The 17,586-nt window shown below is 37.7% G+C and overlaps 1 protein-coding gene across 7 annotated transcripts in view; it reads right to left on the reverse strand.

Annotated features, from left to right (window-relative positions):
* The window catches only part of ERC1 (ELKS/RAB6-interacting/CAST family member 1), a 486,124-nt gene that overhangs the window by 451,352 nt on the left and 17,186 nt on the right, over positions 1–17,586 (reverse strand). For all 7 annotated transcript variants that reach the window (XM_045554665.1, XM_045554663.1, XM_045554660.1 and 4 more), the window contains exon 2: positions 1,167–1,990. In XM_045554665.1, the coding sequence (XP_045410621.1) occupies positions 1,167–1,835 (669 nt within the window). In that variant the 5' untranslated portion in view covers positions 1,836–1,990. The remainder of the gene's footprint in view (positions 1–1,166; positions 1,991–17,586) is intronic.

Raw genomic sequence — 17,586 nt, forward strand, 5'->3', positions numbered from 1 at the left:
GGAGGCAGAGGCTAGAGGATCACTTGAGGTCAGGAGTTTGAGACCAGCCTAAGCAATACAGAGAGACCTCATCTCTACAAAAAATAGAAACATTAGCCAGGTATGATGGTGCACACCTGTGGTCCCAACTACTTGGGAGGCTGAGGCCAGAGGATTTCTTGAACCCAGGCATTTGAGGTTGCAGTGAGCCATGATGATGCCACTGCACTCTAGCCCAGGCGACAGAGCAAGACTCTGACTCAAAAAACAACAACAACAACAAAGAAAGATTTTAATTGCTGCAGCCTTAATATGATTTGTTCACATTTTTGGAGTCATAAGTTGTGTCACTGTGACATGGCTATCACCAATCATCAGCTGTAACCTGGGAAAGTGCAGAAGAATAGTAAACAAATGTTTCATGTAGTTAATAAGATAGCATTTGGCTCTTAAACTGTAAAGCCTGTAATTATTATGCCTAATCATCTCATTTATTTTCCACAAGCAACCAATCACACCAAGTTGTCTTTTCTCTACCTTAAATTTAAAGAATTACAAAACAACCAAAAAAGCTACATAAGCATCCTGAAGTTAAACTTGCATGAATGTCAACAAAAAGAACAGTTACTCACTGTATTAATAAATATTTACATACAGTATTTATTAATACATAATATTAATAAATATTTACATCAACATTGACTTTTTTAAAGTAATTTCTGTTCTGTGTTGACAACACTGATTTACCTTGTGATAGCTGGGGTTTTTTTTAAGATTGACTTTTTTGATGTTAGTATAACAAATCTTAATGGTATACCTTACACTTAAGTTACATAGTTTAAATAATTTTGGTAATGGATGTTAAGAGTATGTGGCAAAATAATATTCTCACAGGAGAATTGAAAAGAAGATAATACATGCTGAAAGAAAACAGGAAAAGAAAGAGAACCCAGGGAAACGAAACAAGCAAGAAAGGGGAGCAAGCAGACATGACAAATAGAAAAAAATACGGTACAGGACCCCTGAAAAAGGCTGAGAAATGGAGGACAGAAAATACTAGAATAAATAGGAAAAAGGAAGATAAATGAAGAAGGGAAAAATCTAAGGGGGGGGGGGGGAAAGGAATGGCTCATTTCATTTATGTCATGAATTCGGCCAATAAAGGTAAACACACATATAAAACTAACCTGGTTTTCCTCCTGCACAACTCTATACTGTTCCTTCCAAATGGTGATTTTGGAAGCTTCATCCTTCCTCAGGGCTCGTTCTTTCTTCAGCTCTGGGCTCCAGAAGGTCTTGATGCTATTCATTGAAGAACTCAGTTTGCTCTCCTTTACTTCCACATCCTTCCGCAGGAGATCATTCTCCCTTAAGACTTCCTTCAGCTGTGTTTGCAGATCCATGATTGTGTTATCTCTTGCCTGACGAAGTGAGTGAGGTACAGTGGATGCCATACTCACGGGAGGGAGGTGATGCTCTCCAAATGCTATGGTGTCACTAGCAACCCCACTGCTAGCTATATTGGGGCTACTGCCCATAGCAGTCATCCTAACACCGTAAGGCAGACGTCCCCCAGAACGGCCAAGTGTCATGGTGCTTTTAGGTGTTTCTGAACCCACATTTTCATGGTCACTTAGGTACATAGGGCCAGATGTGGCATAGGCAGCATTTAGGGATTGTATATTCTCCATTGAAAGGGTTTTCCCACTGCCACCTCCAGCACTGCTTCCAGAACTCCCTCCTGTACTATTGGTTCGACGATGGCCCAAGCGAGGGGAACGTGGAAGCCTCGGTGAACGCCCAGGGCTCTGGTTGCTTGGTTCTACCTTCCCAACAGAGCGAGCACTTCCATACATGGTTGCAAGCTGAACTTAGGTACCAAAACAGATGTAAAGCAGAAAACAAAAGATGGAACTTTGGGAGGTTTCTCTATGGCTATAAGTCAGCTTCAGGTCAATCAGAAATAATAGGTCGCTGTTGCGCAATCTTGAAGAAATATCTTACACCGTATCTGTAATGAAAAGACCACATGTTAAATCCTCCAGTAATAAATATTTTCCTTCTCAGAAACTTTCCATTACCTCTCACTTGAGGAATATTTGCCCCTTCTATCATCTATTTACTCATTCATTCAAAATGTGACTACAGCATAATGTATTTCACAGTAAACACCATTTTAAAGATATTTTACGTAACTCCAAACTGAATGCTGAAAATATACCGTGAACTGGAAAAGAAAGAAAAAAGAAGTATAAAGACTAACAAGGAAGAGATAAAATTCAATGTTTGAATAATGTGATTTTCTAACTGAAAACTCAAGATATTCAACTGACAAGTTATTAGAACTAATAATAGAACTAACAAACTGGTCAGACACAAGACCAATATATAAATATCAATACTTTCATGTGCTGTACATTGGTAATAACAATTAGAAACTGCAGTTTTTAATTTTAAAAAAATTAAATCCCATTTGCCATGAACAACAAAACCATTGAAGCACTCTGATATAAATCTAACAAAAAAGTGCAAGCATTTTTAGGAAAAAAACTATAAAACTTTACTAAAAGACATGAAAGAATGCCTGAACAAAAGAAAAGTTATCCATGCTCACTTTAAAAAGTGTCAGTTCTTCCCCAACTACTTAGCACAATCCCAGTGAAAATCTCTACAGGATTTTTCACATAACTCAACAAGCTGACTCTAAAATTCAAATGGAAGAGTAAGGGTATAAGAATAACCAACAATTTCAACAGATGAACAAAGAAGGAAGACATCCCCAAATTGCAAGATAAATTACAGATCCATAATCCCCTATTTGTACAGAAAAATCCAAAAAGCTCTGAAAATAAGTTTTTTCTTTTTAACTCATCAAGCAGCAAAACCTGACCTGATCTGATACGAAGTTACTTATTGTTTACATGTATCCCACTTAATGTGACTATTCACATATTTCATCAAGAAAATGCTGTGTGTGATTACAGGATACTGCATAATGCCCACTGGGTATTACTGGAAAAACCTCTGGACAACAAAGCCACATCTGACCCATAAAGAACTGAGGCCTTATAAAGCTATGGTAATTAAAACTGTATAGTACTAGTCCAAGAATAGACTCTAAATTATATATGGGAATTTAATATATACTAAAAGTAACATTTCGAAACAGTGAGAAAATGACAAACTACTCAATAAATGGGGGTTTGAATAACTGGTGTTCTTAGAAAAAATAAATTGTACCTCTACTTCACACTGAAATAAATTCCATGTACATTAAAGATACTAATTTTTAAATTGTTAAAAGTATTAGAAGAAAATTTAGAACACTCTTGTGAACATGAGTTAGGGTAAGTCTTCTTAAATAAGAAACAGGCCTGGCACGGTGGCTCACGCCTGTGATCCTAGCACTCTGGGAGGACGAGGCGGGAGGATACATCGAGGTCAGGAGTTCGAGACCAGCCTGAGCAAGAGCGAGACCCCGTCTCTACTAAAAAATAGAAAGAAATTATATGGACAACTAAAAATATATTGAAAAAATTAGCCGGGCATGGTGGCGCATGCCTGTAGTCCCAGCTACTTGGGAGGCTGAGGCAGGAGGGTCGCTTGAGCCCAGGAGTTTGAGGTTACTGTGAGCTAGGCTAACGCCACGGAACTCTAGCCCCAGCAACAGAGTGAGACTCTGTCTCAAAAAAAAAGAAACAGAAAGCAAAAATCATAAAGAAAAACAACTAATACACTGAATTACATCAAAATGACACAGTATTATACCAAAAAATGTTATAAACAAAATTAAAAGATAAACCAAAAACTAGGTGAAAAATAAATTCAACATATGTAGAAAGATCTATAAACAAGACATATAAAGAATTTCTGGCCGGGCACAGTGGCTCACGCCTGTAATCCTAGCACTCTGGGAGGCCGAGGCAGGAGGATCACTCAAGGTCAGGAGTTCAAGACCAGCCTGAGCAAGAGCGAGACCTCGTCTCTATTAAAAATAGAAAGAAATTGGCTGGGCGCAGTGGCTCATGCCTGTAATCCTAGCACTCTGGGAGGCAGAGGCGGGAGGATCACTCAAGGTCAGGAGTTCAAGACCAGCCTGAGCAAGAGCGAGACCCCGTCTCTACTAAAAATAGAAAGAAATTATCTGGCCAACTAAAAATATATATAGAAAAAAATTAGCCAGGCATGGTGGCACATGCCTGTAGTCCCAGCTACTCGGGAGGCTGAGGCAGTAGGATCACTTAAGCCCAGGAGTTTGAGGTTGCTGTGAGCTAGGCTGACGCCACGGCACTCACTCTAGCCTGGGCAACAAAGCAACACTCTGTCTGAAAAAAAAAGAAAAAGAAAACATATTCACACTCTACAAGTATAATTAAAACAAATTTTAAAAACACAAGCAGTCAGTCCCTCAGTACCCACAGAAGACTGGTTCTAGGACCCCTATATAGGGATACCAAAATCCTTCAATGCCCAAGCCCCTTACAGAAAATGGCATAGTATTCACATGTAACCTACATACATCCTTCAGTATACTTCAAATCATCTCTAGATTACTTCTACCACCAAATACAATGTAAATGCTATATAAATAGTTGTTATACTGTTATACTTGTTTTTTAGTTTCTATTATTTTTTGTTGTATTGCTATTTTTAATTGGTTTTTTCCCTTGAATATTCTCAATCCACAGTTGGTTGGATCTGCGGATGCAGAACCCACAGATTTGGAGGGCTGACTGTACTATGCCTATCTACGTTTCACGCTTCTCTCAAACATCAATCAATATAGGTCTAAACTAGATCTCTGTGACTTCCTGACAATCTTTCAAAGAATTGGCTCAGGTCAAGTAACAATAGACTTCAACATATTAAATAATATTTTCCCAAAATCCTGTTACATAGAATTGATTCTTGTGTTTCTTCATTGAAAATGGTATCCAAGTAAATCATATGGTCAAAAATAAGATTTTAAAGATACTATATGTTCTGGTCAAATGCAAACAAGTTAAAAATCCTCAAAAACGTGAACACAGGCAGTCTGTTCTCTACATTAGTGAGCCAGTAAAGACAGCCCTAGACTGACCACAAACAGGACAGGAAATACACAGAACCTAAACATTTAAGGAAAGACTCCAATTCTCCCTCCATCTCAGAAATAGAAATGGTACACCAAGCTCAGAAATTACAATATTTTGCTAGCAATGTTAGGACATTTCTTTCCAAGATTAACCTAGTTCATGAAGGAAAAATTCCTTTTCATGATTAATCTAGATTGTAAGGTAGGTGAGAAGTGGTAATCTACAAATTACTATTTAAGATGAATTCTATTTCAAGATCAAAAAAGGATGCAAAGTGTTTTTGTTTTTTAAGTAATCTGAATATTGCTTAAAATAAGTGATCCATTCATTATCTGGAATTCTTTGAATGATAACAAAAGCTAACATTTAATGAGTGTGTATTTACCATATGCCAGGCATTACACGGTAAGTTTTATGAGATTTAACATTCACTTATAGTTTAATATTTCATGTTAATAAGCAGCACAGTGACTGTCATTATTATCTCCATTTTACAGAGGAAGAAAGTTGAAGCTTATAGGGGTTGAGGGACTTATCTAAGTGATAGGGTCAAGATTTGAATAAAAGCTGCCTAATTCCAGATCCTGGAGGCTCTTCATTAACATGCTGAGCCACCATCATCTGCCAGTGTTAACACCTCGAATGTCTGTAAGATATTAAAGGTTTTCACAATTTTCAGGCAGTGTCCTACTAGTCTATCACTCTAAACCTAAACTTTAGGTTACATCTTGGGTTTTCCTGGGTGTAAAACTTAAATAATCACATTTACCTTTCTATTAAGTAGGAGAAGGCCTTTTATAAAGGATGGTAAGCAAAAGAACAAAATAAGAAGTAATAATTCAGAAATTCAGAGTCTCAGGAATCATGCCATCAGAACTTTAACCTACCACTTCAAAAGAAAAAATTCCCAACTCTGCTTTTCTGCAGAACTCTATTTTCACGTAGTGAAGTAAATCACACTGAATAGGCTAAGATCCAATAAGAAGAATTCACATCAAGTTTTCAACATCAGCAAGTACACTGTCAAGTCACTTTCAAATCCAAAACAGCATTTGCAACTGGAGACTTTTGTTATTTTCAAACCCATATTCACTTACATGACAAGGAAAGGAATTCACTAGCTCTGTCTAAAGCCCTCATGTTAGCTTTTTATTCTTATGAGTTTCAGGGAAGATAGTGTTTTAAATTTCTTTTTAAAAATACGGCAGCCACAGAAAAATAAGTCTTGTACTTTTAAACTATGTGACAAAAAGAATTTTTGACCAAAAATAAGTCATACTCCATTTATATAAAATTCCAAAACTAAGGTATTATGACAGAAAGCAAATAAGTATGTGCCTAGGGACATGGTGAAGGGAGGCATGGACCATAAAGAGGCAAGTGGAAACTTTTGGGGGTGATGAAAATGTTCTTTATCTTGTTTGGGGTAATGTTTTCACCAGCACATACATATATCAGAATTTATCAAACTATATACTTTATAGTACAATTTGCTGCATAAATTATACCATAAAAGTTTTTTTGCTTTGTTTTGCTTTTAGGGTTTTTTTGGTTTGTTTTTTTCAAAATCAAAAATAGTGTTATTAATTCTGGTGTCTCTGAAGCACAAAAAGAAAAAAAAGTGACCAAAAAGACCATCCTTCCCACACTTCAGGCTACAGTTCCAGGACCCAGGGGCCAACCCTGTAGGCAGTGCAGGCCCCAGGGCTAAGCTGGTCCAGCCCATGGTTCGGCGGTGAGGGCCCGGCTGGGAGGCTGACTGCCTCAGTTTGGGGAGCCCAAAGCCCTGCACTAGGGATACTATAAAAGTTTGATAAAATAATTTCACAGATTCCAAACTCCCTTGCCCTTGATTAATCCAAAAGAAACACTTTTACTGATTATATTCCTGGAATCCTGATTGCTACTGCAGAAAACCACACAGTTGTTCAGTTTGATTTCCAACCTCCGCTGAGCCCATGATGTTCCCCGCCAGAGTCCTACAAGTCCTTTAGTTAGCTTCCTATTCAATATTTGTTATGGTAGTTATTTCAAACCTTTGCCTTCTGCCTGTCACTTCGAGCTAACAACTTCATGTTACGTCTGAAATGTGTCCTTCTCCAAAATGCATAAGTTGAAGTCCTAACCCCCAAACCTCAGAATGTGACTGTTTGTAGACAGGAACTTTAAAGAGGTAATTAAGGTTAAAGGAGGTCACTGAGGTGAGCCCTAATCCAATACGATTGGTGTCCTTATAAAAAGACATTAGCACACAGGCAAGCACAGAGGAAAGGCTGTGTTAAGACACGAGAGGAAGACGGCCATCCACAAGCCAGAGAGGCCTCCAGAAGAAACCAACAAGCAGGCACCTTGGTCTCAGAATTCCAGCTTCCAGAATGATGAGAAAATAAATTGTTTTGTTTAAGCCACCCAGTCTGTGATGCTTTCTTATCACAGCCCTACCAATCTAACATACCTTACCTCCTATATCACAGAGAAACAAATCAAATAGGAACTACCTCAACTTCTCTCGCCACACTTTCATTTACATCAACACCCTCCTTGTTTTCCTCCACCCTGATGCAGTGAGCTAAAGCTAATCCTTCCATGAGTACTTTACTTCCCATTCCCTCTGGCTTCCCTCAGAGAAACCTTATTTAATGATCACCTTTCCTCCCTACTGCCTTTGTAACTTCTGTCTATAAATGCAGTCTTCCATCTTAAGCACTCCCAATTTCTTGACACTTTCCTCTCTTGGCTTCTTTATATCAGACCCTCCTTTCTCCTGGTCCTCTGCCTTCTTTGGTCATTCCTCCCTGAAATGCTTCTGATCTCCAGAGTTGTATCTTTATTCCTGTATTATTCTCACACTACAATATCATCCTTGGGAAATCATTTCTCCAGCCCCACCAACTTAAAATCTAATCTGTAAAATAAAGACTTCAGATTTACATCTCCAGTACTAATCTTCTCTTTGACAATCAGAAGCAAATATCCCACTATCTGGACATCTTCACTTGTATTTTTCACACACACCTCAAACTCATCATGCCCCCAAACTGAATTCCACATCTGTCTCCCTACTCCATAACTAAATCTGCTCCTGCATCAGAAAAAAAGATCATGGTGGGTGGACAACTTCTATTCAAATGAAAGACTCCAGTTGCTCAAACCAGAAGCCTGAGAGTCCTTCCTAAATCTCCTTCACATCCTATATATCATCAAAGAGTACAATTCCTATCCTTTGACTTCCATATATTTCTTAAATTGATCCTCTTCCTCCACTCTCACAATTATTACCTAGGTTTATGCCATCATACCCTGAATTACAACAACTTTCTAACCTGACTCCCTGATCAGTGTTTTCCAACATAAGGTTATGACCCAATAATAGGTTGCAAAATCAGTTTGGTAGATTGCAACCAAGCTTGTTTTGTTTTTGGTTTTTTTTTGAGTTTTTTTTTTTTTTTTTTTTGGTTTTAATAAAATAAGTGAGAATAGAGCAGAGCATAGAATATATAGCTTATTTTCAAAGTGCATCACACTAAAGTTAAGCATTCTCAACAACTGTGAAGAAAGGTCTGGGATTTTATTCAACCCTACCCTATGATTGTTTCACAGATACTAGCAGAACACATCCATCTCCTGGGTCAGACACAGAGAACTTTAGTACTCACACTCATGAGTACGAGTGTGTTTGCATTGACACCCTGTTACCAAGTCCCAGAAGGTGACATGGAGGGTCTCAAATGGATGCTACACGTGCAGTGGGTTTGCATCACAGCTGAGGAACACTGAGCTTAGCGAACCCACCACTTTTATAGTAAGTTATAAGTAAGCTTGCTCTTTGTCCCAACGAGAGACATTACCTCCTCTCTCAAGGCAGCTCACTACAAACACAGTCCTGAAAAATGAGCTGGGCTGAGAGCAGTTAAGGCCTTGCATTCTTGGCATATGCCACAAGGTATGCAGGAAACAAGAGATTCATGGAAGACTCACTCTCCTGATAATTATCTGTGGTAGTTTTAAATTATTTCCATGAATTCTTTGATACTCCTTACTGCAAGAAGGGGAGCAAAATTCCTCTCTCCTTGAGTGTGGACTGGACTTAGTGACTTGCTTCCATTGATACATTACTTTCATGACTAAGTCATAAAAGACATGGGGCTTCTGTCTTGATTATTCTCACAGATCACTTGCTCTAGGGGGAGCTAGCTGCAATGTTGTGAGAATATTTAAACTACCCTACGGAGAGTCACACTGCCAGGAACTGAGGTCTCCTGCCAATAGCATGTGAGAGAGCTTGGAAGAGGATCTCCAACCCCACTCAAGCCTTGAGATGCCTGTAGACTTGGCTGACACCTCGACTGCAACTTCATGTGATACCCTGAGCCAGAATCACCCACCTGCGTTCTTCATAAAATCTGAGATGTTTGTTTTTTCAATCCAGTAAGTTTTGAAGTAATTTGTTATGATACAAGCAATAAGTAATACAACACTGTTTCCCAAATCTTTGCTTCAGGTGTGCATACACATGCACATGTACATACTGGAACACAATTTAAAATGTGCTTTTTTGTAGGTTCTAAACAATTCTCAATACCATTGCCAGAATGATCTTCCAATATGACGATTCTCCAAATGGGTTACGGACCCTCAGGGGAGTCCAAGACCCTCTCAGGAATTCCATGAGGGCAAAACTATTTTTCTAATAGTATAAAGTCATTGGCCCTTTTCACTGTCATTCTCTCACAAGTGTATAGTAGTGTTTTCCAGAGGCTACACGACATGTGATATTATCCCACTGATAGCTAATGGAATGTGTGCTTGTATATTCTGATGTTTTAAAAATCTCTCAGATTTCTAATATGGCAAAAAGTGATAGATATATCCTACATAAACAAAAGCTATCTGGGGTCCTCATTAATTTTCAGGAGTGTAAAGGGGGGCAGGCACAGGCTCTTGGCTGTAATCCTAGTAATTTGGGAGGCCAAGGTAGGAGGACTGCTTGAGGCCAGGATTTCAAGACCAGCCCGGGCAACATAGCGAGACCCCATGTCTACCAAAAAATTTTAAAAATAGCCAGGTGTGGTGGCACATGCTTGTAGTCCTAGCTACTCCAGAGGCTGAACCAGGTGGATCACTTGAGCCCAGGATTTCAAGGTTACAGTGAGCTGTGATCACACCACTGCAGTCTAGCCTGGGCAACAGGACAAGGACGTGAACAGAAACTTTTCAAAGGAAGACAGAATAATGGCCAGCAAACATATAAAAAAATGCTCAACATCTCTAATCATTACGGAAATGCAAATCAAAACCACAGTGAGATATCACCTAACCCCAGTGAGATTGGCCTTTATCAAAAAATTCCAAAGCAACAAATGCTGGCGTGGATGCGGAGAGACGGGAACACTCTGACACTGCTGGTGGGACTGCAAATTAGTGCAACTTCTGTGGAAAAGAATCTGGAGATACCTCAAAGAGCTAAAAATAGAAATACCATTTGATCTAGCAATAGCTCTATTAGGCACCTACCCAAAGAAACAAAAGTCATTCTATAATAAGGACATCTGCACTCGAATGTTTATGGCAACACAATTCACTATTGCAAGGATGTGGAAACAACCCAAGTGCCCATCAATCAATCCATGAGTGGATTAATAAAATATGGTATATGTGTACAATGGAATACTACTCAATCATAAAAAAGGACAGTGATCTAGCACCTCTTATATTTTCCTGGATAGACCTTGAGCCCATCCTCCAAAGTGAGGTATCACAAGAATGGAAGAATAGGCACCACATGTACTCACTGTCAAATTGGCACTGACTGATCAACACTAAGGTGCTCACACAGTAGTAATATTCTTTGGGGATTGGAGGGTTCGGGTGAGTAAACTCACAATTAATGGACGCGGTGAGCATTGTAGGGGGGAAAGGGCACACCTCAAATCATGGTTTGGGTGTGGCAAAGTCGTAACATGTAACCATATGTGTATCCCCATAATATCCTGAAATTAAAAAAAAAGTGGTAAAGGGATGCTGAAACGAAAAGTTTAAGAACCATTGCTCTAAAACTTGAATATGGCATAATCACACACACCTACATACTTCCTTTGACAGCTTCTCAAAATAAAGATCTAAATTCCTTGGTAGTATAATGTAAAATTTTTCATATTTGGGCCCTGCCTATCTCTCTAAAGTCACTTCTTAAGCACTCTCCTTCTCCATGTGACAATCACGATCAGGTACATGCAATTTCCTGAAATACCACATTTTCTCTTGTTTCTATGATCTTTCTCTTCCCCATCAACTGACTAGCTACTGCTCAGTCTTCCAAACTAAATTTAACAGTCACAATCCTCCACAAACCCACAAACCCCTCAGTCTAACTTTAAGGTAACCAAGGGCTTTTAAAATAACATACTTAACTGTGTTTTAGTTAATCACTTCCTTAAAGGCAAAGGAAAGTCTTATCTCCATCTGCAAAACCTAACTCAGTGTCTAATACAAATCAAGCAGGCAACAAATATTTTCTGAAGCCACAATTAACCTAAATCCAAGTGAAATTCCTTAGATAGTTCTTATATATTTAAAAAGTGGCAGTATCTTGAAATTAGTTTATGGAACTTTCAACTAAATGTGATATAAAACCAATATAATGAAATCCTTTTTAACATTTTCCTCCTGTTGAGAAACTTTTCTCTATGTTTAAATTGTATCCAAATGCCATAAATGGACAACCTTTCTACATGTCCTGCTATTTATTTTTGTCCTCTATCCCCTGAAAATAATAAACTTACTGAACAGGCAAGATTTCAATTTTTTTTGAGTCTCGCTCTGTTGCCCAGGTTGGAGTGAGTGCCGTGGCACCAGCCTAGCTCACAGCAACCTCAAACTCCTGGGCTTAAGCGATCCTACTACCTCAGCCTCCCAAGTAACTGGGCCTACAGGCATTTGCCACCATGCCCAGCTAATTTTTTATATATATATATTTTTAGTTGGCCAGATCATTTCTTTCTATTTTTAGTAGAGCCGGGGGTCTCACTCTTGCTCAGGCTGGTCTCGAACTCAGGACCTCGAGCGATCCACCCGCCTCGGCCTCCCAGAGTGCTAGGATTACAGGCGTGAGCTACCGCGCCCGCCCTTAGAACAGCATTTAAATCTCTGCAAGCCTGCCAGGATTCATGTTTAGAGAAGTTTCCTAAACTCTAACAAGAACATTACCAGAAATCTGGTTTATCTTAAATTAGGTGTTTATTAACAACATAGTTTCACCATCAATTCACTATTATTCACACCACAAAGCTTGTTAGCGAGGTCATGAAAAATACAAATACACAAAAATTCCAAAATCATTCTTCCCTACAAGAAAAGCACTGATCTCAATAATTATATGCGTACTGAGAGAGAAAACGCCCCCAGGCTGGTCCTACCCCACAGACACCCATACACACCCACTCAGAATCTTGGAATATACTCAGAGGTCTAAATATAAAAATACTTCTACTCACGATAATTGTATGTTAGCTTTTAATTCTCACTCTTCCCACAAATAGCTACAAGCATAACACGCAATTGCAGACAGTAGTCTCTCACTCTTTCCTCATAGATTAGAAGGTTAATAATATCTTTCTACAACCTGAGTCTCCAAAGGAACACCAAATATTCCTAAGACAAACGAAAGCAGAAAATCCTTTAATAGAAATATAGTAACCTACTTCAAATTAATTATAACTGATAGGCTGACATAGATGTGTTCTGAGATATTTCTAAGATGAACCAGAAAATATAATACACCACTCATTAGCTATTTAAAGCATTATAGGTGAAATTCTGACATAAATCTCAAAATTACTGGTCCAGCCTGCTGTAATGGGTTATGCTCATCAGTAATTAACATTTATTATCAGAAAATGAGTTGAATATTTTAAACACTGTATTTCAACATTTTTAAAGATTCCGTTCATTTTCTCCAAGGATTATACATATTACTAAGGGCAAGAAATATGCTGCTATCTTAAGCTCTGTGAAAAGATTAGCAATAGATCAAAATTTTAAAATCCCATTGAAGTACAACTTGGCACAATCTATTAAAATTAAAGATGTGCCACACTGTTTGAGCTGGAAGTTTCACTTTTTAAAAATTCTCTGTAAGATATATTTTCACAGGTTCAGGGATATATGTACAAGGATGTTCATTATTGTATTGTTTGTAATAGCAGGATGAGAACTTAAATTTCTAACAAGGGTTGGTTAAATAATGTTTAATCTCCAAACCATAAAATACAATGCTGCTACTAAAAAAAAATTAAGTAAATATTTATATCTGACATGCAAAGACATCTGATATATTGTGAAGTGAAAAAGAAAGCAAGTCACACAAGAATGCACCTAATACCAATCTCATTTGTATACAAAAAGATACACATGTGTATGTTTGTACATACACAGGAATGATTTGGATGGTAGGTAGCAAGCTATTTCTGAAAGGCCAGATGGAGTTACCTCTTCCCCTGCTATATTTTTCTTGGGGTTTTTTTGTTTGTTTCTTTTCATTTTCTTCTAATAGTGAACATGTATTACCTTTACACTTAAAAAACAAGTCTCACTATAAAGTAAGGGTTTAAAGATCTCCACAACCATTCAACACTAACTTACACAGTAATTAATGGACTAGGCCCAAATGCTGATTGCTAATATCTCTGTGAGTAGTAAGAGAGTTTACAAAAAAAATTCTACGAGTTACAGGCGGCACAGATGTCTCCGCTTCCACCTTCTGCATGTAACTGAAATGTATTAAGTTTATCAACACCATGTATCTGGTTGTATGACCTTCATCTTATTCTCCAAAACTGACTAGAGACTAAAAACTACAGTACAGAGTGGCTGCAGCAGCACTGTTTCAGAGCCCACCTAAAAGAGCACCTCTGCTAGGAGCAGCAATGCCACTTACCATCAACTGTAAAGGAGCAATGTTAACACTTGTCACAGTTATTGTTTCCCCCTTTTTTATGGAAGGGTAATTCAGCTATATTCAAGTTAATTGTAGTTTTTAATAATCCTTATCAATAAGTTAATCAAGTTAATTGTAAGTTCTGTCAAAATTCTCACCATGACAAATACCTTGTCAAGTAGATACTTAGAAGTAAACACAAGGTTGTTGTCTACTTGTATCGGCAATCTGTGCCATTTAGTTCTAGGCTGTGTATCCTTCCCCAGGGACTCCAGTTCTTACTGATATCTTGATTTCTCAAATATTAAATTGTTCAGACTTACATTATCTTGCATTTTATACCACATCTCATACTACATTATGATCAGATCAACACAAAGTTCAACAAATTCTACCAGAGTGATTAAGCTGAACATAACAAAGAGATGTACTTGTTCACAACCCCTTATCTACAGATCCAAATTCCAAAAATCTCTGAAAATTCAAAAATTCTTTTAACTAATATGGTGGCAAAACCAGACCTGAACTGATGCAGAAATATCATGTGTTTGATAAAGGAATTAGGGATCATCTCACAAAACTTGCTTTAAAAGTTAGGTAATACATAGTATATGTATCATATCACCTTGTTTTTTCTGTTTTTTTTGTTTTTTTGAGACAGGGTCTCGCTCTGTTGCCCCGGCTAGAGTGCCGTGGCATCAGCCTAGCTCACAGCAACCTCAAACTCCTGGGCTTAAGTAATCCTACTGCCTCAGCCTCCCGAGTAGCTGGGACTACAGGCATGCACTACCATGCCCGGCAATTTTTTCTATATATATTTTTAGTTGGCCAGATAATTTCTTTCTATTTTTAGTAGAGATGGGGTCTCGCTCTTGCTCAGGCTGGTCTCCAACTCCTGACCTCAAGCGATCCTCCCACCTCAGCCTCCCAGAGTGCTAGGATTACAGGCGTGAGCCACCACGCCCGGCCATCATATCACCTTTTTAAAATCTGAAAAATTCTGAATTCTGTCTCAAAAGATCTTGGATACAGACCTGTAGTATTGGTTAAGACTGAATATTCATGTCATTATTGGTAAATAAAGACATATTCAGGGAGAGCTACATGAGGAGTTTTAACATTATAATATTTTACTTCTTAAGCCAGGTGGTAGGTACACAGATATTAATTATATAATTCTCTATAACTATTTATATGTTTAAACATTTCATAATTTTAAAAAGGTTTAAGTGAAAAATTGTAGGTACTGGTAAGTACTTGTTTTCTTCCCTAAAATAACAGAAGTATTTGGGAAGTAGCAACTTTGAAAATGGTTACATTACAGGTCTTAAAAAAAGTATCTTTTGATCCAGTAATTCCATGAACAGGAAAAACCAATCTACTCAAATGATCCATCCAGAATGCAGAGAAAAGTTTATGAATTAAGATATACAATTAAGACATACCAACTTGCATATTCATTTAGTATTAAGCATTCATCTCATTGAGAAATATTTAAGTGTAATCTTTATTACTTAACATGCAGCTTACAAAAAACATATTTACAAGCAAGGTCTGTCAAGAAAAAATGTTTATAACACAGTAATGAAAAAGGATATACATTTTAACATATAGTATACTCTCAATTTTGCAAATATACATATAAGCACAACAAAAAGAATGAGAAGAAATCTGTATACTTTCTTCTTAATAATTGTCAAAATTTTCCAAGTGAGTATACACTGCTTTTTTAAAAAGGTAAAATGTTAAGAATATTTAAAACAGAAACAAAAGGAAAAAGCCACTGTGATTCCAAGGTGAGCATTTGTTCCTTTTGTAACTGGTCTCAAAATTATTCCCAACATAGCACTTCCAGCTGCCACCACCAAATGTAGTTGGCATATAGTATCAAACTTATCTGTCAGCCCTAAAAGCATCATAAAAAATGTTCATTATTTCCAATAATACAGATGCAAAATGTCTAATGTTATTTCAGACCTGACTGGTTATACTGGAAATACTGCAAAGCCGGCAGCGTAATTTCCTAGCACACAATATGTATACAAAGCACGGGGTAAGCATTATAAAAAATGTTTGTCTTCTGCAAGACACTGGTGGAATGGCACATTGACAGTAACAATGGCCGAGATGAGACTTGAGGAAAAGACCTAGGATAAAGGATTTGCAGAGCCATTAAGAATCCTAATTCCTTTCTCTTTGACCTGGAGGAGTCCATTTTCCTCCTCTCTGTTAACATGCTTCTCTGAATAAACTCTACCAAGGCGTTTTTTAAAAATCCTAATTCTCTACATGTATACACACAAATGTAGAATTACACTCAAATTCTGCAGAGTTAGCCCAGAGTACTATGAAATCGTAAATTTAAGAGCATCCAAAGAGATTCAAGCAGAATTCAGTGGTTCCTGAATTAACTAAGAAAAAGAATTATACCATCATGTTTCAAAGTTTCCAGAAATAAAAGAAATTTTTTTTTTTTTTTAAGACTAGTCAAGTGCAGTAGTGAGGAGGGGGGAAAGTAGTAGTACAAGGAGTTCAATCTGTAACTGACTATGAACAATCAAGTGAGATAACTCACTACCTTCGGACCAGCCAAAATAGATTTTCCATTACAAAGTCTACTTAAGTGAAACTTACAATAGAAATATCACGTTATATTGCACATTTAAAAAAAAGCCTTTTACATCATCATAAGGCATTTAACATAGTATCTCATTCATAATGAGCACTCAACAGTACCAACAATATGTCCTCTAGTTTGACTGGGTGCAGTGGCTCACACCTGTAATCCTAGCACTCTGGGAGGCTGAGGCAAGAGGATCACTTGAGCTCACGATTTTGAGACCAGCCTGAGCAAGAGTGAGACCCCATCTCTACTAAAAACAGAAAAATTAGCCAGGTGTGGTGGTGCACGCCTATAGTCCCAGCTACTTAGGAGGCTGAGACAGGAGGATCACTTGAGCCCAGGAGTTTGAGGTTGCATCGAGCTGTGTTGACACCACTGCACTCGAGGCCTGGGTGACAGAGCGAGATTGTCTCAAAAAAAAAAAAAGTCCTCTATTTTAAGATATATATTTTTTCATATTTTAAAGTTTCTGAATTGGGATTCCACTTACAATTAACATGTATAATTAAAGTAGATTTCTTTTTTTCCTAAAAAGAATAAATCATTAAATTGACGGTACACCTCACAAAAAAGAAATGGCAAATTAGAAGCGAAGAAACATGGCATTATATGCAGTACATACTTGTGAAAATACTTCATCTAACCCTTTTGGCAAACCTTTCAAGTAGAAAGATTTTATTATTCCATTTATAGATGAGGAGACTAAGGGTTAGAAAGGCCCTGTAAGTTGCCCAGGATCACATATCTATCTCACAACAAGGTCAGACTCTTCACCACTACAACATACTGCATATTCATCTACAATTTCACTCTCACCAAGATGTATTTATAGACCTTTTTTTTTAAATGGAGCACAGAGATGTTAAAATAAAATCAGTTCATCCAAAATCACAAATGTTTTTTTAACCTCCATGTTCCTCACAGTTCTTCCAATCTGGCTGTCTGTTTCTCTACCTCTTTCCTGAGCTCCAGAC

The sequence above is a fragment of the Lemur catta genome, chromosome 6 (genome assembly GCF_020740605.2).
Source record: "Lemur catta isolate mLemCat1 chromosome 6, mLemCat1.pri, whole genome shotgun sequence".
In the NCBI taxonomy this organism is placed as follows: Eukaryota; Metazoa; Chordata; class Mammalia; order Primates; family Lemuridae; genus Lemur; species Lemur catta.